The sequence below is a fragment of the Bubalus bubalis genome, chromosome 14 (genome assembly GCF_019923935.1).
Source record: "Bubalus bubalis isolate 160015118507 breed Murrah chromosome 14, NDDB_SH_1, whole genome shotgun sequence".
NCBI classification, from domain to species: domain Eukaryota; kingdom Metazoa; phylum Chordata; class Mammalia; order Artiodactyla; family Bovidae; genus Bubalus; species Bubalus bubalis.
In genome coordinates, this window is record NC_059170.1 from 8,886,120 (window position 1) to 8,911,912 (window position 25,793).

The following is a 25,793-nucleotide window of genomic DNA, read 5'->3' on the forward strand; positions in this document are numbered from 1 at the left end:
CAAAATGACTGCAGATAACACAAGCATGTTTAAAAAAGATCTACTACTTTTTGGCCACCATACTGTTCCTTCTTGTATAGTATTACTTAGATTGGTTCTAAAGTTTCTTTGAATATTAGAACAATTTAAAGAAAAATGTTGGTAAATTGTAGTTCAGGATATACAGTACAGAAAGGTTAGTATACAAAACAACTGTTTGAGGAAGAGAGAGCTAAGATAAGTGATGGACAAGGTTATCCTAACCAGTAGAAGTGGTTAAGTGCAAGGACGAGGAAGCTATGGGCTTGGGACAGGGGCTGATCATGGAGTAAGAGTCGGTGAGTATGGAGCACACAATGCAAGATGGGGAGGTCAAAAGGGTTAGACAGACTGGCGAGCCAGGTTAATAATAGTCCTGGACTTAATCAAGAGGGCAACGGGGAGGCTATTGCACTTTATCTGGCCTATACTGTTAAGCAGTTTGAAGCAGGGCATTTTTTTTTTTTTTTTGCATTCTTTCATTGCTTAGAAAGATGGCATAGATCAAAGTCCAAACACCTCACAGACTGGATTGGGTAGCCAGGCCCTTCTCCAGGGCATCATCTCGATTCAGGGATCAAACCCCACTCTCCTGCATTGCAGGCAGATTCTTTACCATCTGAGCCACCAGGGAAGCTCGAAAGACCTTTTTTTGATGGAAGTCTCTCAGTTGTGTCCAACTCTTTGCGACCCCATGGACTATACAGTCCATGGAATTCTCCAGGCCAGAATACTGGAGTGGGTAGCCTTTCCCTTCTCCAGGGGATCTTCCCCACCCAGGGATTGAACCCAGGTCTTCCATGTTGCAGGTGGATTCTTTACAGTAAAGCCACAAGGGAAGCTTTTCTTGATGGGTGAACTGCAACTGACACGACCTTCTGACAGGTATGGCCTCCTACACTGTTTCTCAAACATGCCACATTCTTTCATATATTTGTGTCTTCACTCCACAGCTCCTTCTGGTCAAACCCCTCTGTGATACTTGATATTAACCACTGAACTTCTGCACTAGCCTTCTGTTTTCATTCACAGCCCAGCAGAAACCATTACTTCCAGTGTGAAGCCCTTCCTGTCTTCCCAGACACTTGTCACTTCTTCCTCTGCACATATCTAACAAAGCATTTGTCACACACTAGCCCATGTACTATGCCATCTCAAGCTCTTTGAGCACAAGTTTAATTACTTATTCCTATTTATCTGTACCCAGCACAGCACTGGACTCCAGAACAGGGAAATAAACACTGCCTGCCTGGCCAGAGAGTGAGCTTTGGCCAAATGTCTCAACCTAGAGGTCTCAAACTCAGATACACTTTGACTCTCAGAGTTGGCCCATAGAGTGCATGTTCACATGTGAATTGATTTCCAATTTTAAAAAAAGTGGACACATTCACATAAAGCCTGGACTGCTAACTCCATTTGCTCCATATCTGGGAACACTGGATCTTCACCCTCATATGGAGGCCATCAGCTGGAGTTAATTGGCCTGCTCTCCATTTTGCCCAGTTTACTTGTCTATTCTCCCTAGCACAAAGACCTGGAGTTGATTATTTCATCATTCCTTTTCATATAGTTAAATTAAAAGTTCCGTTTTCTTACACGGGGCTGTTTCACTTGAGTCTTGAAGGCAATTGAGTTTTCAACCCTTAGCTTAGCCTCCAAGCCTCTTTTCTCATCTGCCAAATGGGAAAAATAACATTTATCTGTGATTTTCAATACACCCCTGTGGGTGAAAGCGTGCCTAGAACAGAGAACTCTGCCTGGGACATGGGAAGTGTTTGAAAACCGGTTTGTTAATCTCTGGAGCTCGAGAACCATTTACAGAACTAAGAAAAGAATGAAAGAATGAATGACCAATCTAACCAACCAATAACTGACCAGTGTTACTGCTTTGTAAAGAGAAGACATGAACAAAATTCGCAAAGGCGTTTTTATCCATTGTGAAAGCCATACTTTGTGTCTGGGATATGGCAGGTGCTCAAAAAATGAGATAAACTGCAGTCGTCATGAATTTCAGAAAAGCTGGGAATGAAGGCGTGAATGAGTGGAGGTGACGTGGGTGGTCAAAAGGCGATGCCTGCGGAGGTTTTGCGCTTTTCCCAGGCACCAAGCAGGTGCTCAATGTGGAATTGCTCAGAGACGGGGCGGGGTCGGGGGGCGCCCAGGTGCACCCCCTCCTCCACGCCGCCCTTCTTTTTGGGACCTTCCGGCCTCCTCCCCACCCTCCTGCCCCGCCCCCGCCACGCCCTTACAGGATGTCCTCGCGGATAGAGGTGCCATGGTTGAGGTTGTGGTACCGGACGGAGATGCAGTCCCTGAGAATGAAGGAACACTTGTTCTCCTTTTTGTAGGCGCTGAAGCACTCCTTGAAGTCCTCGTAGGTCTTGAAGCAGCTCCCAAGCTCCATGGCCGCCCCCTCGGCCCACCCAGGGGCTGCACTAAGATCAACACCGGGGATCAGAGGTCACCTAGGAGGGTCTACAGGCTGTTGGTCCCCAGGATGCCTTAAGAGCGGGCCTCTATTGGGTGCCTTGTTACGGAGCTCAGGAGAAGCCCTCGGCCTGAGAGGGTTATCGTGGGTTAGGTGGGTTTGCTCTCTGACAAGTGGGGAAAATGACACTGAGCCCTTATTATCCAGTCTCGAGGCTCCCCCTCACCGTCATATCCAATCACGCATGGGTTCGCCGGACTGGCACTCCTTTTCCTCAATTGCTAGAGAGCAGATGGGCTCGCCCATCCGAAGACTGACAGGAGCACCGACCAATCATAAAGAGGATACAGGCTGTCCTTCTTTCTTAGGGCCTGAGGGAGACTTCCGGTTACTTAAGCGTCCTCTCGAGGCTGCGCGTTCTGTTGCAGGGGTCCGCGTGTGCCCCTCCAGCGCAGCGGCCCGTCCCGGCAGCTGGTGAACTACATGTCGCTCCCTCAGGACCCGGAAGACGAACAGGGCGGCGGCGATCCACCCGGGGACCTCCGCAGCGTCCTGGTCACCAGTGTGCTCAACCTAGAGCCGCTGGACGAGGATCTCTTCAGGTAGCCGGCCGCCTCTGGTCCGCAACCCCGCATCGGGTTAGAGTCTTCTGATCTTGATTGCTGCAACCCCACTGCCTCTGCTCGTACCCCTCCGAACGAGGATGGGCTCTGTGCGCGATGCCTCTGTCGTAATTGGGAGGGAACTTGTGTCTGAAGAAGCTACCCCGGCTTCCTCGGCGCGGGGATCTGTGCAGCCTCATCCCCGGGAGGTCCTGGCAATCTGGGCAGATAAAGTGGTGATCCGAGGTATCCTTCCCAGCAGCCTCCCCAGGAAGGGTCAGGTCCCTGGGAGAGCCAGCCCAGAAAGGGCAGTGATTTGTCCGAGGGAACAAACTTATCCCCAGCTCCTTGCATAGTCACTATCTTTTCCTTTTACATACTCCATCCCCACCACCACTAGGTGGGGTCTGCTGCTAAGTCGCTTCAGTCTTGTCCGTCTCTGTGCCACCCCATAGACGGCAGCCTACCAGGCTCCCCCGTCCCTGGGATTCTCCAGGCAAGAACACTGGAGTGGGTTGCCATTTCCTTCTCCAATGCGTGAAAGTGAAGTCGCTCACTCGTGTCCGACTCTTCGCGACCCCATGGACTGCAGCCTACTAGGCTCCTCTGTCCATGGGATTTTCCAGGCAAGAGTACTGGAGTGGGGTGCCATCGCCTTCTCCGAGGTGGCGTCTAGTAGCTCCTTATTCATTCTGAGGCCTGAGCCAGTTTCCTTCCTGATGTCACTTAAATTTCTTGACTGTAACTGGGGGTGTAACAGTTCCAGCTACCAAGGCTCCTAGTGGGTTATTGGAAGCTGTTTTAGGCACTAACTTAATTTCCCCCGTTTAACCAACTACAAATAACTGCCTGGAATTTTGCAGTGCCTTATATGAAAAATGCTGGGCTGGGCAGTGGGAAGCTTGAGACTTAATCGTAATTCTTAATCTTTCACTGGGGGAGACTTTTGACCTCTGGGGACTGCGTTTCCTCATCTGTGCACTGAATGGGTTAGACTTGAAGTCTGAGGGTCTCCAAGTTCTAAATTTAGTTCTTTTAAGAACTGGTCTATGAAAGTTGAGGGGTGTAAGTGGCAGAGCTAATGCAGTCCACCTGCAGCTTGTGGGGTTCATCTTGGTCTACTCAAGGCGTTGAGACAAGCTTATGTCTTAGCCTCGTATGGGCAATGGAAGACATATTGGACTTGGGATCAAAAGACCCAGATATTGCTCAGGATGGTAGTTTGTGAAGTGTGTGACCTTTCTCAAGTCAGTTTCTCTCTCTGATCCCTTTACTGAAGTCCACAGATAAGGCCTTGGAGTTGTATAGAGTGATGTTAGGATATTTGTCTAGGGAAAGGCTTTCACCGGATTCTCAAAGGATCACAAACCCCAATCAGGTTAAGAAATCCTACACTGGAGGCTCATGGAAGGTCGTAGGATTTGGCTCAGCCCCCAAATCTTTCCTCTTGTCCCCCTCTCCCCACAGAGGAACGCATTACTGGGTACCCTCAACTAAGCGGCTGTTTGGGGGTCAGATCGTGGGCCAGGCCCTGGTGGCTGCAGCTAAGTCTGTGAGTGAAGATGTCCATGTGCATTCCCTGCACTGCTACTTCGTACGTCCAGGTAAACCAACTCCTTCCTACCCCATCCCAGCCCAGGTGGCTCAGCAGAAGAATTCTGGCCTTGAGGGATGGGGGTGGTGACTGAGGAGAAAGTGGGAGAGAAGGAGAAGGGAGAGGGATGGTGAGGTTAGTTGATCAACCTCAGGGGAGCCTAGAGGAAGAAGGGCAGGGGCCAGGAAGAACCTTAGACCCAGTACCTGTTGAGATACTAGGTACTTGTTGGTGCTTAACTGTTCCCAGTGGGTCTTTTGCTCTTTATCCTTTACACACCTTCTCATGCCAGTCCTGGTGCTGGTTCCTCAGACAAGTACTGGAATCTCTGCTAGGAGTTTGGAAAAGAGACCAGCCTGGGAATCAAGAGACCTCTGGTCTAGGTGGAGCTTTGTCACTGATTTGCCAGGTGCCCTTGAGTGAGATAACCACTCTTCCTCACCCTCTCCTTCTTCCCACCTGAAAAATGCAGGAGGGCCTGGGCCAAGTGAGATTGTTCTAGCTGCTTACAACTCTGGGATCAAATCAAAGAAAGAGCATAATCTTTTAAAACTCATGCTCTTTTGAGAAACATAAAAATCTCACTCCTAAGCAGATGCTCCCAAGCGTGGTCCCATCAGCTGAGAAGAATTTATGTAACTTTATAAAATGTGATCTGTATTAAAAAAGACAGTGGGTTCCCCGCCTTCATTTTACAAATATAGAATCGTTGTTGTTCACTCGATGACTCGTGTCCGTAAGGACTGCAGCCTGCCAGGCTTCCCTGTCCTTCACTATCTCCCAGAGTTTGCTCAAATTCATGTCCATTGAGTCAGTGATGCTATCTAACCATCTCATCCTCTGTCGCCCACTTCTCCTTTTGCCTTCAGTCTTTCCCAGCATATATACAAATATAGAATAGTTTAATAGTAAATATACCTTTTCATACTATACTCTGTTTGTCACTCCCCATCCCTTTATTTCCTGTCCTTTCCTGATAGTCATTGCTATAAAGTATTTGAATGCTTATTTTGAGGTGAGCCCTGTTCTTAACCTTTATGCCAGTTGGAAGCAGACGTACCCTTGTGCCCTTGGTTCCCTCAGTTTGCATGTAAACTCCTAAAATCCTGGCCTTTTGATACTGTAATCCTTCTCACCCAGTGAGACAGTTTTGTTTTGTGGAAGTAGGAGCATTATCTGATCCCTTTGAACCAGTTTCATTATCCAGTTTTTGAAAAGAATTCTGAGTCTTTGTAAGTGAAGTATCTAGTGCAGGGCCTGGCAGGTTGTGAGTTCTCCATAAATAGTACTTATGGTTATTTTTTGACGGTGAATTTATTGGAGTGATTACAATTTGCATGTTATAGTGCACAGCTATTTACACTGTCTTGTTTGATCCTCTTCAGTAAACCAGAGGGGTGTTTATTCTACGTGTAAGGAACCTTGGACCCAAAGAGGTTATGTAAGGAGCTTCCATAATGCTCAGAGAGGCAAGGCCAGGATTTGAACCTGAGGTTGGGTGACTCCAAGCTCTGTGCTTTGTTCTCCTTCTGTGCTTTTCTCTTTCACTCTTGGGAAATAATTCCAAAACCATGGGAGAGCCCATCTCAGGTTCTGTGGGAGGCATCCACTTCCTTGGAAATTCTCCATCCAGGAGCAGCATGAAATGAATGGTGCCAACACCACTATATCCTAATAATCACCAGTTATTTGTATCCCCTTTCTGCTTCTTGAAAGAAGACAGCTTAAAATAACTGGCTGTTAAAAGTCAGAATTCCCTAACGGCCCAGTGGTTAGGACTCCATGGTTTCACTGTGGAGGGCCTAGGTTCAATCCCTGTTCAGGAAACTAAGATCCTGCAAGCCGTGTGATGTGGCCAAAAATAAATTCTTTAATTTAAAAAATAAAATAAAGGTGAGGCAGATTAGGAGTATGGGGTTAACAGATACAAACTATTAATACATAAAATAGATCTGCAACAAAGATTTACTGTGAGGCATAGAGAATTCAATATCTTGTAATAACCTGTAATGGAATATAATCTGCAAGAAAATAAAGTGTGGGAAAAAAAAACATTTGGGGCAAAAGTTTTAAAAGTAATAAATTAAAGGTCCAGGAGACTGGGATTTGGGGGGAATGATTGTGTTAGAATACTAGGCTAAGGCATATCATCGCAGTTTTATACAAAAGTTAGTTCCAAGCTTCCTGGCAGCAAGGCAGAAAGGGAAGCTCTTATTAGTTTCTGATGTGACCCACTACCAGGGTGCTGTTTACTTGCTAAGTTGTGTCTAACTCTTTCTGACCCCATGGACTTTAGCCAGCCAGGCTCCTCTGACCATGAGATTCCCTAGGCAAGCATACTGGAGTAGGTTGCCATTTCCTGCTCCAAGGTTTCTTCCCGACTCAGGGATTGAACCTGAGTCTCTGCAGGTGAATTCTTTACTGCTAAGCCACCAGGGAAGCCCACTCTACCAGGTACATCAAGATTTATAAACAGTGATGGTGCTCCAATGATCTTAGACCTTAATTCCCTGACCAGGGATCAAACCCTTGTTCTCTGCATTGGAAGGACAGATCTTAATCACTGGACTGCCAGGGAAGTCCTCCAGTGATATTTTTAATTAAAAGATACTGTGAGGTTGGGGTCTGGTTCTTGGCCATTTATCATACCAATTCTTTTTCTTGAAGCCTAGGAGAGAATGTGAGTTTGGGTTTTTGTTTGTTTATTTTTTAAAAAATGTATTTCTCTAGATAGTTGTCATCTGGCTTGGTACAGTCCATGGAATTCTCCAGGCCAGGATACTGGAGTGGGTAGCCTTTCCCTTCTCCAGGAGATCTTCCCAACCCAGGGATGGAACCCAGGTCTTCCACATTGCAGGTGGGTTCCTTTACCAGCTGAGCCACCAGGGAAGCCCTGGTATAGGTTTAGAGCTTGGAGATTCTACAGCAGAAGTCAAAAAACATTCTATAAAGGCAGATCATAAATATTTTCGATTTTATGGGCAAAACAATAGTCAAAATACATAAACAAATGGGCTTGGCTGTATTCTCCAAAAATGTTATTTATGGCATCAATTTCCCCATCTATACAATTGGGATAAGACCCACTTGGCGTAGTTAATGTGAAACCAACATGAGAAGATACCTTAGTTTAACTGTAAAAAATTAAACGGAAACCTCCATGCAGGAGTCTTGGGAGGCCAGAAGAGGGCGCCCTCGTGCCCTGTGACAATGGAGCCCAAGAGGAAAAAGAAAGACTCCTTTCTGGCAAGGAATCAGCCAATGAAAAACCACAGGTTCCTTGTTTACTAGGACCCTCCCAATTACACTGTACAGTAGCCGCCCCCCTCCCCCCCACACCCCCCACTATAAAAGCGGGCTCCTTCCCTTGCTGGGCGGGGACTTGTACCTGGCTCACCATGGTTGCAGACCTCGAATTGCAATTCTCTGCTGATCCTGAAGAAACATAACTTTGCTGGAAAAGTATCTGGCTATCTGTTTCAGGTCAATGTAACAAATGCACTCAACTCCATAACTCTTTCTCTCTCTTCCTTCAATATACTGCAGAGCCTACCTGCTTTGTTCCAATACAAATTTTAAAGAACAGATCTAGAACTCATTCATGCTGATGCTGCTAAGTCACTTCAGTCGTGTCTGACTCTGTGCGACCCCATAGACGGCAGCCCATCAGGCTCCCCCGTCCCTGGGATTCTCCAGGCAAGAACACTGGAGTGGGTTGCCATTTCCTTCTCCAATGCATGAAAGTGAAAAGTGAAAGTGAAGTCGCTCAGTCGTGTCCGACTCTTTGCAACCCCATGGACTGCAGCCCACCAGGCTCCTCTGTCCATGGGATTTTCCAGGCACGAGTACTGGAGAGGTTGCCATTGCCTTCTCCAAGAACTCATTCATACTGAAAGGTAAATCACTAGTAATGGAAAATACTGCATTTTAGCTGCAGCCCAAGGACTGGATGAAAACCTTTTTTTGGTAGGGAAGGGAGGCCTCTTTCCCATCCCCTGAAATCAGACTGCTCATGTAGCTATCTCCAGTTTCTGGACTCTTGGGAAACCCTTCTCAAAGGCCTTTGGCCTTGTGTGCATGCTCTGTTGCTCTGTTGTGTCTGACTCTTTGTGACCCCCATGTACTGTAGCTCACCAGGTTCCTCTGTCCATGGGATTCTGTAGGCAAGAATACTAGAGTGGGTTGCCACTTCCTACTCCACTAAGGCCTTGAGGAGCCCCCATTCTGATAAAAGTGTCTTTTAGCATTGACGGCTAGCAGACCTGAGCAAACCTGCTGGGCTTCAAGGCGTTCCAGGCGTGTTTGTGGCTGTTGAATGAGCCCCTGTGCCTGGCAGGGGCTTCCCACCTGGACAAGGTGGAGGAAACAACACTTCTCTAGACTTGCTTCTTGCCTCTCAAAGTTGAAAATCATCCCCAAGGTGTTTTACCACCTAGATGTTCTCCGAGGTCATCTGACTCAGACCAAAGGACTTCAGGAACACCAGGAAGACTCTCTCCCTCTAAAAACCCTTCCCAGCCTGTTTGTTGAGGGTTGATAGTCCTTACCCTGGGGCCAGTGTTTCCCCTCTTGCATTGACAGAGCAGACACCAAAGGAGAAGGACCTAGTGACTTCCATTTGCATTAAGAATGAAGGAACTGACTTGACAGCAGGACTTTCTTGGGAGAATGAATATCAGACAATGGCCAAACCGTGTATAAAAAAAGTACTCTGAGCCACAACTGGTAGCAAGTAGCACAGGAGACCAGCCTACTATCTACAAGTCAGGTTTGGAGGGTGTCAGACCACCATTTCTAGCAGCCAGTCTAGGGAGTCAAACCATAGTCCCTGTAAGGATCAGCCCCTAATGGCCAGGACTTGATGAATAACCGAGAGCTTCCTTTTACCTGTTTCCAACTTAGGACTAACTAGGGAGAGCCAAACATGCGCCCTGCATCAATTACATAGTTAGCCTACCTGTAGCTTCCCCTTGCCAGTGGTCTCCAAGCAGGGCACACTGGAAACCTTTTTTTTTTCCCACTAGAAAGCTTTCCCTGGAGAAGGCAATGGCACCCCACTCCAGTACTCTTGCCTGGAAAATCCCATGGATGGAGGGGCCTGGTAGGCTGAAGTCCATGGGGTCGCTTGCAAAGAATTGGACACCACTGAGCGACTTCACTTTCACTTTTCACTTTCATGCATTGGAGAAGGAAATGGCAACCCACTCCAGTGTTCTTGCCTGGTGAATCCCAGGGACAGAGGAGCCTGGTGGGCTGCCGTCTATGGGGTCGCACAGAGTCGGATACAACTGAAGCGACTTAGCAGCAGCAGCAGCAGCTTCCCCTTGCCAGCGGTCTCCAAGCAGGGCACACCGGAAATCTTTTTTTTTTCCCCACTATAAAGCTTTCCCCGGAGAAGGCGATGGCACCCCACTCCAGTACCCTTGCCTAGAAAATCCCATGGATGGAGGAGCCTGGTAGGCTGCAGTCCATGGGGTTGTGAAGAGTTGGACATGACTGAGCGACTTCACTTTCACTTTTCACTTTCACGCATTGGAGAAGGAAATGGCAACCCACTCCAGTGTTCTTGCCTGGAGAATCCCAGGGACGGGGGAGACTGGTGGGCTGCTGTCTATGGGGTCGCACAGAGTTGGACACGACTGAAGTGACTTAGCAGCAGCAGCAGCATAAAGCTTTCCCACTCCTCTGTCTGCCTTTGGGTCTCTCCCAAATGGAAGTAATTGTGGCTGACTCCCTTGATGTACTAAATTCTGAATAAATGACCTTTGCTTGTTCTCAAAAAAAAAAAAAAAAAGGAAGGTAGAAAAGAAAAACAGAAAGAAAATAAGCAGCAGGGACTTCCCCTGGTGGTGCAATGGATAATGATCCACCTGCCGTTGCAAGGGACATGGGTTCAATTCCTGCTGTGGAAGATCCCATGTTCTGCGGAGCAACTGAGACCACATGCTGCAACCACTGAGCCCGAGTGCTACAACTAATGAAGCCCAGGTGCCTGGAGCCTGTGCTCTGCAACAAGAAAAGTCACCGCAGTGAGAAGCCCAGGCACCATAACTAGAGAGTAGCCCCTGCTCGCAGCAATTGGAGAAAGCCCTCAAAAAGCAATGAAGACCCAGTGTAGCCAAAAATAAATTGATAAAATTGTTTTAAAGAAAGAAAACAGGCAGCAGACCAGATTTGCTGACACCTGATCTAGAAGAATGGTTCTGGGCTCATGACAAGATCCCAGTCATAGGTGGAACAAGACAAAAGCTGAGAGTATTTTATTTAAACAGAGAACTTACTGTGTGCTGGATATTATTCTGAACATACCTTACAACTCTGAACTAATTTACCCTCATTGAAATCCTGAGAGGTATGAACACTATGATGTTCCCATTTCACAGATGGGTTAACTGCTCAGAGAGGTTAAGTGATTTCCCCAAGGTCGCACAGCTGCAGCTGGTGAGTGGCGGAGCCAGGCTTTGAATGCAGGGAATCTGGCAGTGTCCCTTCTTGCCTGTGCTATTGATGGACAGGAGCTCTGCCTGCACCAGGAGCATCCTGATGACAGGGTCTAGGTTTCCTCCCTGTATCCCCAGTACCTGGGACTCAGCAGGCTGCAGTCAGTAGCTGCTGCTGCTGCTGCTAAGTCGCTTCAGTCGTGTCTGACTCTGTGCGACCCAATAGACGGCAGCCCACTAGGCTCCTCTGTCCCTGGGATTCTCCAGGCAAGAATACTGGAGTGGGTTGCCATTTCCTTCTCCAATGCATGAAAGTGAAAAGTGAAAGTGAAGTCGCTCAGTGGTGTCCAATTCTTTGCAAGCGACCCCATGAACTGCAGCCTACCAGCCTCCTCTGTCCATGGGATTTTCCAGGCAATAGTACTGGAGTGGGGTGCCATTGCCTTCTCCGAGTCAGTAGCTACTGAGCAGTAAAGAAATGGAGAACCATTAGGTGAGTGGGCCCGCGGGACTCACTTGGGCTCACTGTGTGCCTTGTGCCCGCTGCAGGGGACCCGAAGGTGCCTGTGCTGTACCAGGTGGAGCGGACGCGGACAGGGGCAAGCTTCTCTGTGCGCTTCGTGAAGGCCGTGCAACATGGCAGGCCCATCTTTATCTGCCAGGCCTCCTTCCAGAAGGCCCAGCCCAGCCCCATGCAGCACCAGTTCTCCATGCCTGCTGTGCCCCCGCCGGAGGAGGTGCTTGGCCATGAGGACCTCATTGACCAATTTTTAAGGTGAGAGACCTGGAGGCCCCAGGACAGTGTTCAAACTGCCGTTGCCACCCATTGGCGGGTCACGGCCTCCTTCAGTGGATCCCAACTAGCATTTTAAAAAGCTAGATTGGGAATTGGGGGAGTGGAAGGGAGGGAATATAGGTATACTTACAGCTGATTTGAAACCATTTGGTGTCACTTCAGGGGCTCTGAAGAGCTTCGGCACCATAGTCCTTTATGGCTCAGCACAGAAAATAATTCAGCAAGAGGCAAAGTGATTGATAAGTGATTTATTAGGAGAGGATGCTTATGAGGCTTATAAGTGGGTGGGAGAGACATACCACACACCCTGAGAACTTACTGGGCTACAGTTTTATAATTGAAGGAAAAGTGGGGAGGAGAACGTCTTTGTCTTTCTTGAGTAGATGTCATGCTTCCAACATCAGCTTCTCCTCCAGCTTGAGCAGGGAAGTTTTCTTGTCCCTGCGTGGTCAAGCTAGGTCCATAAATGACTGTTTTTCATGTGTGCAGAGTATGTCCCAGGGATCATTAACTTACTGAGCTCACTGGGCAGGATGTGGGTCTCATTGTTTTGGGGGCAGGTCTCGTGCTTCTGTTGCATGGTTTTGTTGCTAAACAAACCTGCTTTCTTGAGTAATCATTAACTTACTAGGCTTTCCCAGGGAAGCCCACAATCCCCTCGTGGGATTCACTATTTAATCACCTGTTTGTCCCTTAACTCTGTCCCTATCAGATACACTTTGTTGTACAGCAGAAACTAACATGACATTGTAAAGCAGTTATCCTCCAATTAAAAAAAAAGCAAGCTGGGGGCTTCCGTGGTGGTTCAGTGGCTAACACTGTGCTGCCAGCGCAGGGAGCCTGAGTTCAATCCCCGGTTGGGGAACTAGATCCTGCATACAACAACGAAAGATCCTGAGTATCGCAAAGATCAAAGAACCCCCTACCACAACTAAGACACAGCACAGCCAGATAAAAGTAAATAAATAAATATTAAAAGAAGAAAAAAGCTAGACTGGCAGGGTGGGGCGGGCTGCAGGGCACGTGATCCACTCATGCGCAGTTCTCTGATTGGCTGATGCTGACGTAACAGGGCAGTGTCTCAGGGGTGAACCTTATCAGTCCCCAGGTTCCAGAAGGCCCCAGGGATATATGCTCATGGTTGTCAGTAGTTAACATCTTCCGTTTGGTGGGGAGTTTTCACAGCTGTAAAACAACTCAGGAAATGTGCATCAAATGCTGGTTACCTGGGTACCTCAGAGAGGAGTGAAAACCAAGGAAGTGGATGAAGACCAGTCCCCGGAAGGCCCCACAGGGTGCTGCTCAATTACAGTTCCCACCTTTCTTTCAATACTCTTCAGTCTTGAGAACACGTTTTGAACAAGAAAAGGAATAAAGGTTCAGATATGGAAGTTAATCATAAACTTGACAGAGGTGCCCACAGGTTCCTGGTCGGTTACTGATTCCTGCCAGGGCTCCACCTCTCTTGGTGCCCACCTGCTGTGTAGCTTTCCCCTCTCCTACCTCTCAGAGCCCCGCTTCTTCATATGAAAAATGGGGGTCATTGTTTCTGCCCCGCCTGCTTCCCAGCTGAGTGGTAAGGAGGGCTCCACTGCCTAGTGCCCTGTGCAGGGGAGTCAGCCCAGTGAGATGCAGCGAATGTGCGTCCGAACCTGGGAAAGGCCTGGGCTCAGATCTGGACTCTGTCACTGCCTGCCTTGTGAGTCTGGCAAGTTGCTTTCCCACTTTGAGCTTGTGATCAGTTATTAAACTCCATCGGAATCCCTACCTCGTAAGGCTGCTGTGAGGATGCCAGAGATAAGTGATAACAAGGTGCTCAGTGAGCGCTCAGTAAATTACAGTTATGCCACTCTTGACAGAGAGGAATAAACATGGAGCCTGGTGTGTGGTCAGAGCTCCAAAATACTTGAGAAGGAGACCTGGGTTCAATCCCTGGGTCAGGAAGATCCCCTGGAGAAAGGAACGGCTACCCGCTCCAGTATTCTGGCCTGGAGAATTCCATGGACTGTACAGTCCATGAGATTGCAAAGAGTTGGACACGACTGAGCAACTTTCACTTTCTTTCTCTTCTTTTCTCCCTGGCGGTGCAGTGGTTAACTTTCACTACAGGGGGCTTGGGGTTCAGTCCCTGTTCGGGGAATTAAGATTCCACATGCCGCAGACAAAAATAAATTAAATAAAAAACTTTGAGAATGAAAGGAGGACATTGTTCTTAAAGATCCCTGAATCTAGAACTGTGTCTCCCATAAGGAAACTACTAACCACAGGGGGCTGTGTTCAGTTTATTAACATTAAAGAGAGTTAATTCAGATCTGTTCCTCAGTCACACTGGCCACATGTCAAGCCCTCAGCAGCCCGATGTGGCTAGTGGCCACCACAGTGGACCAGAACATTCCATCATCACAGAAGTTTCCATCAGACAGGGCTCAAGGGGAAAGGGAGGGAAATGAAATACTGGGGAAGAGCACTAGGGGCATGAGGGGTGGTGGTCCCTGTGGCGAAGGGGCTTCCCTGGAAATGGCCTCCTTGCCCCGGGAGATGGAGTCCCCAGTGGCTCAGGTTAGGTAAGTCAGTCTAAGTAGGGCAGCCTGTTTCCTGAGGGTTAGAACAGAGAAGCGGTTACGAGCAGGAACGGAGGAGGAGCCAGGCTGCCTGGGTCTAACTCCCGCCCCCATGCACTTCCTGAGCTGGCTATCTGCACCCTCTGTGTTTACTCCACTTCTCAGAGAGCAGGGAGGATAGCATCTGAGTTCAGAGATGATAGCCTGGAGCTGGGCCATTACAGGGTAGCCCCACAGCTGGGTGACGTGTTGGCTTCACATGCATCGTGTTGTCTCCTCCCCAGTGTTAACTATGAGGGAGGTGACTGTCATCATCCACATTTTGCAGATGGGAAAGGGCTGATGATGACTAACTTGCAGCAGGCCACAGGGCTCCTCAGTGGCAAAGAAAGGATGCAGATACTGTCCTATCCTGCCTGCTGGAGGGGAGGGGAGGTCTGGGGATGTCAGGAGTTCCTGTGGAGGAACAAGCGGGGTCAGAAGAGGCAGCTCAGACAGGTTCCCCATCTTCCGGGGTCTCCCCACCCCTCTCCCCTTTACTTTCAGGGACCCGAAGCTCCAAGAGAGGTACCGAGTGGGGCTGAACCGAATTGCTGCCCAGGAAGTGCCCATTGAGATCAAGGTGGTAAACCCACCCACTCCAAGCCAGCTGAAGAAAATGGAGCCCAAACAGATGTTCTGGGTGCGAGCCCGGGGCTATATTGGTAAGCAGACCCCTTGGCCTGAAAGGAAACTCTCTTCGGGGGTCTAGACCTGTACCTCCTCTGCCCTGGGTGGCCTTGGGCATGGTCCTCCCACACTATGGGCCCATTTTCTTATCTGAGTGACAGAGAACTGAGCTCAGCCTTTTGCGGGGGGAGAATGGGGAAGTGATGGGAATCCTCACGTGGGCCTTTCCTGGGGAAGGCAAGGCACCTGGCCGAGATTCTTCTCCAGGTCCCCTGCTAAGCATAAGGTGCCTTTGTGCAAAACTGGAAGAAGATACTTTCAAGGTCCAGGGTGGGAGACGCAGGTAGGATTTCAGTCCTCACCCACCCCTGCCCTCTTCCAGTCTTCATCTCCCTTGACCTCCATCACACACACGCACACGCCCCCTTGGGCCAGGTGACCTTGTGAAGAGTCTGCACATCTGTGCACGGCAGCCCCTTTCTCCCTACCTCCCTGCAGGTCCTGAGCTGTAAAGCCCAGGAGCCCAGGGCTGATGGGGCCGGAACCTGTTGCAGGCGAGGGCGACATGAAGATGCACTGCTGTGTGGCGGCCTACATCTCAGATTTTGCCTTCCTGGGCACAGCAATGCTGCCCCACCACTGGGACTACAAGGTGGGCTTCATGGTCTCCCTGGACCACTCCATGTGGTTCCATGCCCCTTTCCGAGCTGACCACTGGATGCTCTATGAGTGTGAGAGCCCCTGGGCTGGTGAGTACTGGGGTCACGGGGGACGAGGGTGCTGACCTTGGTGCCTTCGGTGGGGAGGGCAGGGAGCCTGCTTTCTTGGGTGATGCTGCCCCACCCACTTGCTGTGGAGCACCGCACAGATCACTTCCTCTCCTGCTTCCGCAGGCTGTGGCATCCTTGTCTTCAAAATGACAGGGTGCGGCCTGAGGACAGGACACCTGCTCAGCTCTTCATTTCTATAACATGCTGGGGACATGATTCACTTTATCTGAGGCTCAGCGCTAGTCCCAGAACCACTTCAGATTCTCTGTGTGATGCTGGGCAAGTCCCATCTCCACTCTGTTTCCTCGTCTACACAAATAGGGTTGCACCAGAGCAGAGGGATCCAAAGCTGGGGGCCTATTCTTCCACTTCTTGGGAGAGCTTTTTCAAAACATTCCCAGATTTGACCCCCAAGATTCTGACTGCAGGGCTTGGATGAGGTCCAGGAAGGTATTTTTACGAAGATTCCCTAAGTGATTCTGACAGTTAGCCTGGCCTGGGGGTTGGGGCCCTCAGCAGTGTAGGGGCCCCACTGCTTGGACCCTCCTTATACTGTGAAGCAAGAAACCCAGACTTGTTCATCAGCGCCTGGTCTCAGAGCCCTGGCTTCCGTCCCAAGGAAGTGCATTTCAAATGAAGAGAAGCCTTGTTTTGTGAAACAGGGACAAAAATTAAGGGACTCTTTATACTCAGGGAAGAGGGACTCTCAAGAACCAACAGCATCACAGCACAGGAACAGCCACCTTGATGGTAGGTCTCTTGGGTTCGGCTTTGACCTGATCCTTAAGACCAAGTTCCCGAGCCTCTCTGGGCTTGAGTGTCATCACCTGGAACACAGGACAAGGCCTGCTTTACTTGGCTACCGTGAGAACTAAGTGGGCTGTACTGTGTTTAAAAGAAACCAGCAGTTCCCTTCCTAAACGTCAGACTCCGGCCCTGGGTAGCAAGGGAGAATCTCCAAGTGCAGAGGGGAGTGCCTAGGCTCCTCATGGCTTCATGTCCTCTCCCCTGAGCCCCTTTGTCCCTGTGATTGTGGAAGATTATTTTTTTTAATAATATGAATGACTGGCCTGGAGGGCCAGATTTATTAGAAAGGGAACTGATGGGTTTCCTTACACAAGTGGCCAGAGGTTGGGCAGATCCACCTAGCTGAACTACTGAACCAGACTGTTCTCAGAACTTCTCCCCTTGGGATTTTTTTTTTTTTTGAGGAAGTCAGCAGATACATGAAAGTGCTTTTAAACCATCAAGTGGGGCTCCCTTGGGAGGAGTTACACCCTTGAGCAACCATAATAGGCTCCTAAAGGGGTGTTTGGAGATTGGGAGTGACCACCCCACCAAGCATGGCTCTGGCATGGGGCAGCCCAACCCGAGCTGCACCTCTTGCAAGGAGCGCGTTTGGCTGGGCGGTGGGAGACAGAAGGCCATTGAGATTCTTCTCTTCATCCGCAGGTGGCTCCCGGGGCCTGGTTCACGGGCGGCTGTGGCGTCAGGACGGGGTCCTGGCTGTGTCCTGTGCCCAGGAGGGCGTGATCCGAGTTCAGCCCTGGGACTCAACGAGCAAGTTGTAGCCAGAGGTGCCAGCTGGGCCTAGGGCTTCAAGGATCTCCCTTCTCCCCCTACTCCTGAGGCTGGATTACCATCCAGGGCTGGGCCTTCTGTCCAGGACATCCAATAAAGAGACTCAAACCACTGGAGCTGCTTCCCTTTAATCCCCCTGGGCCAGGATCGCAGCCCTCCCTCCAGCCATCAACTCCAGGACTCCACAGCCACAGTCCCTGGCCCTTCAGCCAGGCTGGTCTGTGGGAAGACAGACCATCGACCCTGACCTGGGTCACGGCCCCCAGGTATTCATAAGCTGGAAAGGCAGCGTCAGACTTTCACTTTCTCCCTGCACCATCCCAGCCTGTCCTGAGTGCAGCTCAGTAGAAGAGCATGTTTCCTTGGTCTGCTGCAAATTCTCTGTGGACCTTCTTGGGGTTCCCAGCACCCCAGGGAGCCTCTCAGCAGTTGCCTGTGTCCTTGTCCGCCCCCCAGCCCACCCCCCATCTGGGGGCGGCGCCTCTCCCACAGTGGCCTTAAGTCTAGGTGATGCTAGTCCAGCACCTCCTTGATGAGTAACTCTTTAAGACTGGGGGGTGGCGTGGGGGTCAGCCCTGCCTCCTGCAGGGCCTGGAGCTGGGCCTCGGAGTGGCGTTTGTCCAGGCCCAGGCGCCAGGAGAGCCGCACGTGGGCCTCCAGAAAGGGGGCCAGCAGAGGGTGCGGGCTCTCGGCCTCCAGAAGCTGCAGGGCCCTCTCACAGCATGCCCGGGCCTCACTGGCATCCTCCAGCTCCTGGTGGCACACGGCCAGCCCCGCCAGGGTTAGCAGGCGTCGGTCTGGGCCACAGGGGATGCCCAGCTTGGCTTGTAGCTGCCAGGCATTGGCCCAGAGCGCCAGGGCCTCGCGGTAGAGGCCGGTGCAGGTGAGGCTCTGCGCCCGCCGCAGCTCGGGCAGCACGAAGAAGTCCTGTAGGTCTGCAGCGTGGCGCAGCTCAGGCACAGCCTGGAGGTGGCCCAGAAACTGCTCGAAGGCCCGGCTGCGGCGGGCAATGGTCTCGGCGGTAAAGTTCCGGCGCAGGCGCTTGCGGGGGAAGGAGATGCCAGCCATGGGGCCCCGGAACTGCCGCTGCAGGTTTCGGTGCAACCGCTCAAAGTCTGAGTAGCGGCGGGAGATCTGGGCCGGCTGGCTATCTGGTGGCCCCGGGCCCATCACGGCGAGGGTGTAGAGCTGCAGGGAGGGCGGGGGTCAGGGCAGAGGCAGGGTGTCCCCAGGCCCCTTCCCTCCCTGACCCCCCACCCCCACTTCCAACTCTCTTCCCCTACCCCTTCCCTTCACCCTGGAGATCGAGCCTGGAGGGTGGGAGCTGCCAGGGCTGCAGCCGGGGAGCCCAGTCTCATCTTACCTGAGGTTCGTCTGAAATGACCCAGGCCCAAGGCAGCACAGGGAGAAAAAGACAGGGATGAGCTTTAGTGCCTGGACGGCTGCCCCCCTCACCCCTTCCAGGGAGCGTGTGCTAAGTTGCTTCAGTCGCGTTGGACTTGCTGCAACCCTATGGACTATAGCCCACCAGGCTCCACTGTCCATGGGATTCTCCAGGCAAGAATACTGGAGTGGGTTGCCATGCCCTCCTCCAAGGGATCTTCCCACCCAGGGATCAAACCCAGGTCTCATGTCTCCTGCCTCGGCAGGCAGGTTCTTTACCACTAGTGCCACCTGGGAAGCCCCTCCCATTGGGAAGCAAGCTCTTCTGACAGCCCCTCTGGAAAACCAGCCGTGTGTTGAAACCCAGGCCCATCTCCAGGCCAACCTTTAGGACCAGCTTGGAGCTTTGTTCCATTCTGGACACACGGCTCCACATGGCTGGGTTATTCCCATCCAGACCCTCAACACAGGTCTTCAGACACTCCCAGTAGTGACCAGTGTAAAGCACACTGGACTGGTACCGGGACCCAAGTTCTACCCTTGGGTCAGATGCTCCCTCCCTATGGGAGTCGGGCAGGGTGGTCCCCTTCTTGGGTCCACTTCCACTCGAGTGAATGGAGCGCCTGCCCAGCTCAGTGTTTACTCAGGTGTGGGACGGGAACAAACATCGGTCCCCGGGATGTTTAGGTGGTAAGTACTGGAGTGAATAACACTTGAATAGAGGCAGGAGGTGATACCCCTCTCATTCTCTGTGAATCTTTCTGATTACAAATTGAGAAGCTCTCAGTTTGGTTCACAAAAGCCCTTCTCCAACACTTCTCAGCTCCATTTTTAGAAAAGCCAGAAAAGAGAATTTGTCAGCGCCACCTCCAGGCAGCAGCATCTAGCCAGACTTTAATGACAGTTTCACTGCTTTTATTTTTATGGTTATCTTCTTTTTATGGTGAGTTAGTCAAGCTTCCCTGGAGAATCCTGGGGACGGGGGAGCCTGGTGGGCTGCCGTCTATGGGGTCGCACAGGGTTGGACATGACTGAAGTGATTTAGCAGCACCAGCAGTCAAGCTTCCCATCTACAGTTGTTTTGTAAAGTTGTCTTTTAAAGTTATTTTTTAAAAAATGTTTATTTGAAGAAAAATGATAAGCACCAATTGGTAAAAGTAGCATTTAGATAGGACAAAAATTGTGAGGGTGATGGAGGTTTGGGAAATGCTGAACAAGATGACCACTAAGCTTCCCACCAGGTCTGAGAACCCAAATATGCTTTAATCTATAATAATGCTGAGCTAACAGGTCTAAAAAGGGGATTAGCAAGCATTAGATGTTAAAAAGAATCGGTTGCAACTGAGCACGCGCGCGCGCGCACACACACACACACACACACACACACACACACACACAGATGTTAAAAGTGTACTAACACCAAACCCAGATTTTACTCTCAAATCTGTCCTGTGAAACTGCCAGTATCGGAGCCACCCCTGCTCAATCAGGTTTGCCTGCTCACTCTGGAAGAGTCAGTCTGCATTAGTATTCAGGATTAGAAAGTTTAACAATAAAGAAACTTATTTTACTCTAGTTCAACTCCACATTCCCAAAACATTACATATTGACTGTAAAGCTTTTGTATTTTCTTTAAAGGGACAGTTACTAATATTCCAGGGAACCAGTTTTCTGCAGAAGACATTTCAGGAAGCCCTCATCTATAGTGACTCCTTATGTTCATCTAGCTTTTATTTTCATTGGTAGTTTTTGGACAAAAACCCATTTTAGATCCACTGCCTGATCCTTCTGTTGTCCTACGTGACAGGTAATAATGAGGATCATTAACTGAGCACTACCCTGCACCACACCGTGGTGTGAGTTCTTCACAGCCACTATTTCACCATTACAACCTCACTGCGAGGAAGGTGTCCACACCTCTGTCAGCTCAGGAAGCAGGCTTCCAGAGAAGGCAAAGGGTTTAAAGACCTCCTCTAAGTCACACAGCTGGTAAATGGCCCAACTGGGACTCAAACCCAGGCCGACCTAATTCCAAAGTCTGTGCTCTTAACCTCCAGGAGATGTTGAAGCAGGATTTGTTGCCTAGTCACTCAGTCGGGTCTGACTGTTTGAGACCCACCCCCAGGCTCCTGATTCCCTGGGATTCTCCCAGGCCCGGCCCAGGCCAGGCTGGGCTCATCTTGTCTTTCTCTTCCCAGAGCTGCTCCCAACTTCCCTGTCTCTCAGCTGCTCCATGCGCCCCCCTCCTACGCATGACCCCCAGCCAGGACTTCTGCCACTCAAGACTTGATCAGAGTCATTCTCCGCTGAAACTGGAGCAGCTGCCCTGTGGGTGTAGCCCTTTTTTCACTGAGAGCCTCGGAAAGGGGTGGAGAGGTCCAGATGTGGGACAGGGCTCCAGGTCCCCTTCCTACTGAGTCAGAAATGTAGGAGGGTGGGGAAGAGGAGGGAAGTGAGAGGCAGGGAGCTGTCACTGCCACGACCAGCCAGGTTAGGCTGGGTTTCAGGACCAGGCCAACCGCATCCTCCGTGTGTTCCTCCTTTCCACAGTCAGGAAATCAGCCCGCACCCCTGCAACCCATCAATCTTTACCCCAACCCACCAATCCCCTGGCGAAGGAAATGGCAACCCACTCCAGTATCCTTGCCTGGAAAATCCTATGGACAGAGGAGCCTGGTGGGCTATGGTCCATGGGGCTGCAAAGAGTCGGACATGACTGAGCACACACACACACACCAATCCCCTAAATCCAGTCCTTCGGACAAGCTTATTCTGTACAGGTGCGAGTGCTGGAGAACTGACTCAGAATTCTGAGTTGCAAAGAGGCCACAACAGGCCAACCCAAAGTAAAACAGTAATAACAGAACTACCATTTTATCGAGCACTTCAAGATGCCAGGCACAATGCTAAGGGCTTTCTGTGTACTGTCTCATTTAACTCCTGCATTATCCCCATTGTTCAGGTGAGAAAACGGGTTAGTCAAGGTTTCACAACTCACCTGAAGTCAAACAACTGGTAATAACTGGGATCTGAATCAAGATCTGGATGCCAAACCCATTTTTCCAACCAATACCAACTTGGTCTCAAGTCTGACTCAGATAATATTCTCCCCCATGTATCTCGCATCTTGTGACAGTTTGCAAAAGTCCGGGGGGCAGAGGACATGCACAGTAGTTCTTAGTCTCAAAACTGGGATAGAATAGGTTCATTTGCCTGAGGATCTGCTCAAGTTACAGCCCTCTTCTGGCCTCAGTTTCCCCATCTGTCAAATGGGGCAGCCATTTATAACTACATAGCCAGATCACCCAGGATGCTGAAGCTTCCCTTACTTTCTCTAAGCCAGGGTCTTCTAAGACTCATAGCTCAGGGTCCTGGACCCTCACTCACCACGTACTTGGAGGGCGGGTCCTTAACCACGGTGGCGTTGGTCACCTCAAAGAGCAGCCGCTGGGGTACCAGGGTGTTCCGGGACTTCTTCCAGAAATCTTGCAACTGCCGGGTCAGGAGCTGACTGCCCCGCTGCCCATCAGGTGGGGGACTCCGTTCTGCTTGAGCACAGGATGGGCCTGGGGCCAGGTTTGACGTAAATTAGGTGCCTGACCTCATTCATCCTCCTCCCAACGAATGACAAAGGCTTTATCCCTATCTGACATAAATGGAAACGAGGGCCAGACAGGGACCCGGAGCCAAACACCTGCCGGGCGGACAGTAGGTGTTAAATAAACATCTCCACCCCCAAAACATCCCTAGCACAGTACTACCGTTTGTATTCCAGACTGTACATTTCACGCCCTAAACAACCCTGAGATGGGAGTGATTTGACACAAGGGAACTTGGCCCAGAGAGGTGTTGTGAGTCTCTCAAGGTCACACAGCCAAGAGGCAGCTGGACGCACTTAAAAGAAGTGTCTTGAGTTTCGGCTGGATCAACTCGGGAACGCGGCCGGGGTGGAGGCCTAACCGAGCCCAGGGTTCCCGCCTCCATCCTCCCGCACTCGCCTGCGTCTTCTCCCGCCACCCGGTCGCCAGCGGACAGCGGGTCGGGGTCAGGGTCGTCGTCGTCCTCGCCGTCCTCCTCGTCGTCGTCCTCGGCGCTGGTGAAGCTCAAGGTGCCGCTGAGGCGGGACGACAGGCCCTCGGCATCGTCGTCCTCCAGTTCCGAGCTCTCCGGGAACTGCTCGGCCTCGGGGCCGGCCGCCGCCTCCCCGGGGCCGTCGCCAGTCAGGGCGTGCCGCAGCCGATGCAGGAGCCGGGAGGCCATGGCACCCCGGGGGGAGCGCGCGACGCCGGGTCGCGGGCCGGAGCGGGAGGGAGGTGGACCCCGGCCCCGCGCCGGGAAGGGGCGGGGCGGGGCCCGGGGCGGGGGTGGGCGGGGCGCCGTGGAGGTCCCGCCCCTGCCCGTTGAGGGGACCCGGGGCTCTCCCCGCGGCTGTGCCTCCTGCGCCTCGCGGCGCACTCCGGGGCGCCCCTCTCCCCGGTGCAGCTCCCGGAGGCTGGCCGAGGCCGACCGGGTTGCACCGAACCGGCCCAGTCCGCTCCGAGCGCCGCTCCGGCCCCTTCCTGCTGCTGGCCCGCCTCCCGCCCCGCCCGCTCCCGGAGCCGCCCGGGAATCCCGGGCCCTTCGCTCCAGGAGGGCTATGGGAATCCTGGGTAGGCCAGGCCTCCTCCGGGATCGTCCCCAATCCGGAGGGGCCTACGCCCTTCTTGAATCCGCCCACCCCTCCCGGAGACCCAGGCTGGCCGCAGACTGTCCCCTCATTTCCACCCAGCACTCTTTAACTTTACAAAGTCACTGCGCGGCAGTCAGAAACCCATCTCTTCTGGGAGGAAACCGAGGCCAAGAGAAGCCATGTGATCTGAGATGGACTCTAACCTCTAGTGGCCTAGGTTTTCTCATACGTAAAACAAGAACAATAAGAACTGAAACACGAATTTTGCAGCTCTCCGAAAGGACCCTAGTGCAGAGCTTAGCTCAGAGCAGGGGCTAAGAGGATCATCAGTTACACAGTGATTGTTTCTCCAGTGTTCACACGCTCTTACAATCTCATTTGAGCCTGCCTCACACATAGCACATAGACAAACGAGGAAACTGAGACCCAGAGAGGCTGAGTTACTTGCCCGAAGTCACACAGCTTGCCAGAGGTTTCTGAGAGTGGGGCCTTGCAGCCCAGGTCTCCTGAGTTCCACATCCTGTTTTTTATCTTGCGATGTCAGTTGCAATCTCAGCAATTCCTCTAACAAGCTGTGTTTTTATCTTTTATCCAGAAGGCAGCTGTAGGTCAAGAATTTATTATCCCTTCCTGTCAGAAGGCCTAGCTATCAGTCCCTAGCAGGGAAGATATTGCTAGTTATATTGTATGATCAGATAAAATCTCTGATGGTAGCTCCTTCTTCTTTAATATTTTTTTTTTTTTTTAATTTTACTTTTGGCTGCACTGGGCTTCGTTGCTTTGCCTGGCCTTCTCTAGTTGTGGCGAGTAGGGGCTACTCTGTGTTTCGTTGCGGTTCACAGGCTTCTCATTGCAGTGGCTTCTCTTGTTGCAGAGCACAGGCTCCAGGTACCTGGGCTTCAGTAGTTGCAGTACTTGGGCTTGGAAGTTGCGGCTCCAACCTTCGGCTCTGGAGCGAGGGTTCAGTAATTGTGGAGCATGGGCTTAGTTGCTCTGCAGCATGTGGAATCTTCTCAGACCAGGGACTGAACTCATGTCCCCTGCTTTGGGAGGCAGATTCTTATCCTCCACGCCACCAGGGAAGTCCACTCCTGCCCTTTTTAAATGTGCAGGAGAGAGGGGTGGGGGAATGGCTTTGAATGGAACACACTCCCTGCCATCCCTCGGTGCATAAGAAGCAAGGCTCTCATTTCCTGAGGTTCCACGGTATCCTCCACCTGGTTCTCGGCACTTGAAAAGGTGTCATATCTAACCCTCACAACCTCCTGGGGAACAGGCTGTTAGTGGACAAGAATCGTCCATTTTTAAGATGAAGAAACCGAGGGACTTCACTCCTGGTCCAGTGGCTAAGACTCTGAGCTCCCAGTGTGGGGGCCCCAAGTTCAATCCCTGGTCAGGGAACTGGATTCCACATGCTGCAACTAAGAGTTCACAGGCCACAGCTAAAGATCCTGCATGCCTCAATGAAGATGGAATGTACCACATGCCTCAGCCAAGACCAGGCACAGCCGGATAAGTAAATATTAAAAAAAACACCAACAAACCTACATGTGCAAGGGCTTGGAGGGCTATAAAGGGTGGTGTTTGGAGCTGCATTTTAGCTTGAACCAGAGCAGAACCACATGTAAGGTGGGAATGAAAATGGAAGGGTCAGTGGGACCTTGCTTGGCCACACTGAGTTTGGACCTTATCTATTTCCCCGAATAAATTAAAGAACAAACTAATGAACAAAGGATTGCTGGGAGTTCTATACTGTCTATACTCTGTTCCTAAAGGATCAAGTGGTTCCAATGTTTGTGTCCAAATAGGCACCCCCTGGAGAGCATCACCCTTTGGCCCTGGGCCTGGATGGGGGAGGCCTTATTTAGCCTGGCCTGGCTCCACTGAGCTTTCCTTGGGAATATCTATGTAGGGCAAGAAGGCAGCCCAGCTGCCACTGTCCGTCTGCCTTCCTTGGTGTCCAGCCCCCTCTCCCTGGCCCCAGCCCCTGTGTTTAGTCATCATCGTGCTCTTTCTGTTACTTGATGAGAGTCCATGAATGTTGCCCATCCCAACACCCTGGTGGACCCCGTGGATTCTCAGGGTGGTCTCCCTTTGGATTTGACTTGATCCACCCACCCCTTCACTCTCTAGGAGGCCAGCTGAACTCCTCCAGACTTCTTCCCCGAGCTCCAGCAAAGGGCCAGCTGTCCCTGCATTTACTTAGTGAAACCTTCCCTGGTCCCCTCCCCCCCTAAAAAGGTTAATCCCCAAACCTCTTTTCCTGGACAAGGTAAGCTTGA

General features: G+C 51.2%; 3 protein-coding genes across 6 annotated transcripts in view; 1 reads left to right on the plus strand and 2 right to left on the minus strand.

Annotated features, from left to right (window-relative positions):
- Nucleotides 1-2,828, minus strand: part of ZSWIM3 (zinc finger SWIM-type containing 3) — a 20,693-nt gene extending 17,865 nt beyond the window's left edge. Inside the window, exon 1 of the mRNA XM_006051362.4 lies at nt 2,268-2,828. Coding sequence (XP_006051424.3) covers nt 2,268-2,422 — 155 coding nt within the window. The 5' untranslated portion in view covers nt 2,423-2,828. The remainder of the gene's footprint in view (nt 1-2,267) is intronic.
- On the plus strand, nt 2,826-17,571 carry ACOT8 (acyl-CoA thioesterase 8). Of its 3 annotated transcripts, none has more exons than XM_025263362.3 (7): nt 2,826-3,048; nt 4,516-4,652; nt 11,632-11,857; nt 14,986-15,143; nt 15,346-15,451; nt 15,663-15,857; nt 17,331-17,571. In XM_025263362.3, exons 1-6 carry the CDS (start codon nt 2,930-2,932, stop codon nt 15,817-15,819), a joined length of 903 nt encoding a protein of 300 aa, XP_025119147.1. In that variant the 5' UTR covers nt 2,826-2,929; the 3' UTR covers nt 15,820-15,857; nt 17,331-17,571. The 3 variants fall into 3 exon arrangements, with proteins under 3 accessions (XP_025119147.1, XP_006051419.1, XP_006051418.1); XM_006051357.4 differs by having other exon boundaries at nt 15,376-15,451; XM_006051356.4 differs by lacking the exon at nt 15,346-15,451.
- On the minus strand, nt 17,572-23,472 carry SNX21 (sorting nexin family member 21). Of its 2 annotated transcripts, none has more exons than XM_006051353.4 (3): nt 22,841-23,468; nt 22,230-22,408; nt 17,572-18,647 (listed from the first exon to the last, which is right to left on the minus strand). In XM_006051353.4, the coding sequence occupies exons 1-3, from the start codon at nt 23,100-23,102 to the stop codon at nt 17,973-17,975; spliced, it is 1,116 nt and encodes a 371-aa protein (XP_006051415.1). In that variant the 5' UTR covers nt 23,103-23,468; the 3' UTR covers nt 17,572-17,972. The 2 variants fall into 2 exon arrangements, with proteins under 2 accessions (XP_006051415.1, XP_025119145.1); XM_025263360.2 differs by having other exon boundaries at nt 18,418-18,647; nt 22,237-22,408; nt 22,841-23,472.
- Nucleotides 23,473-25,793: the final 2,321 nt, after the last annotated feature.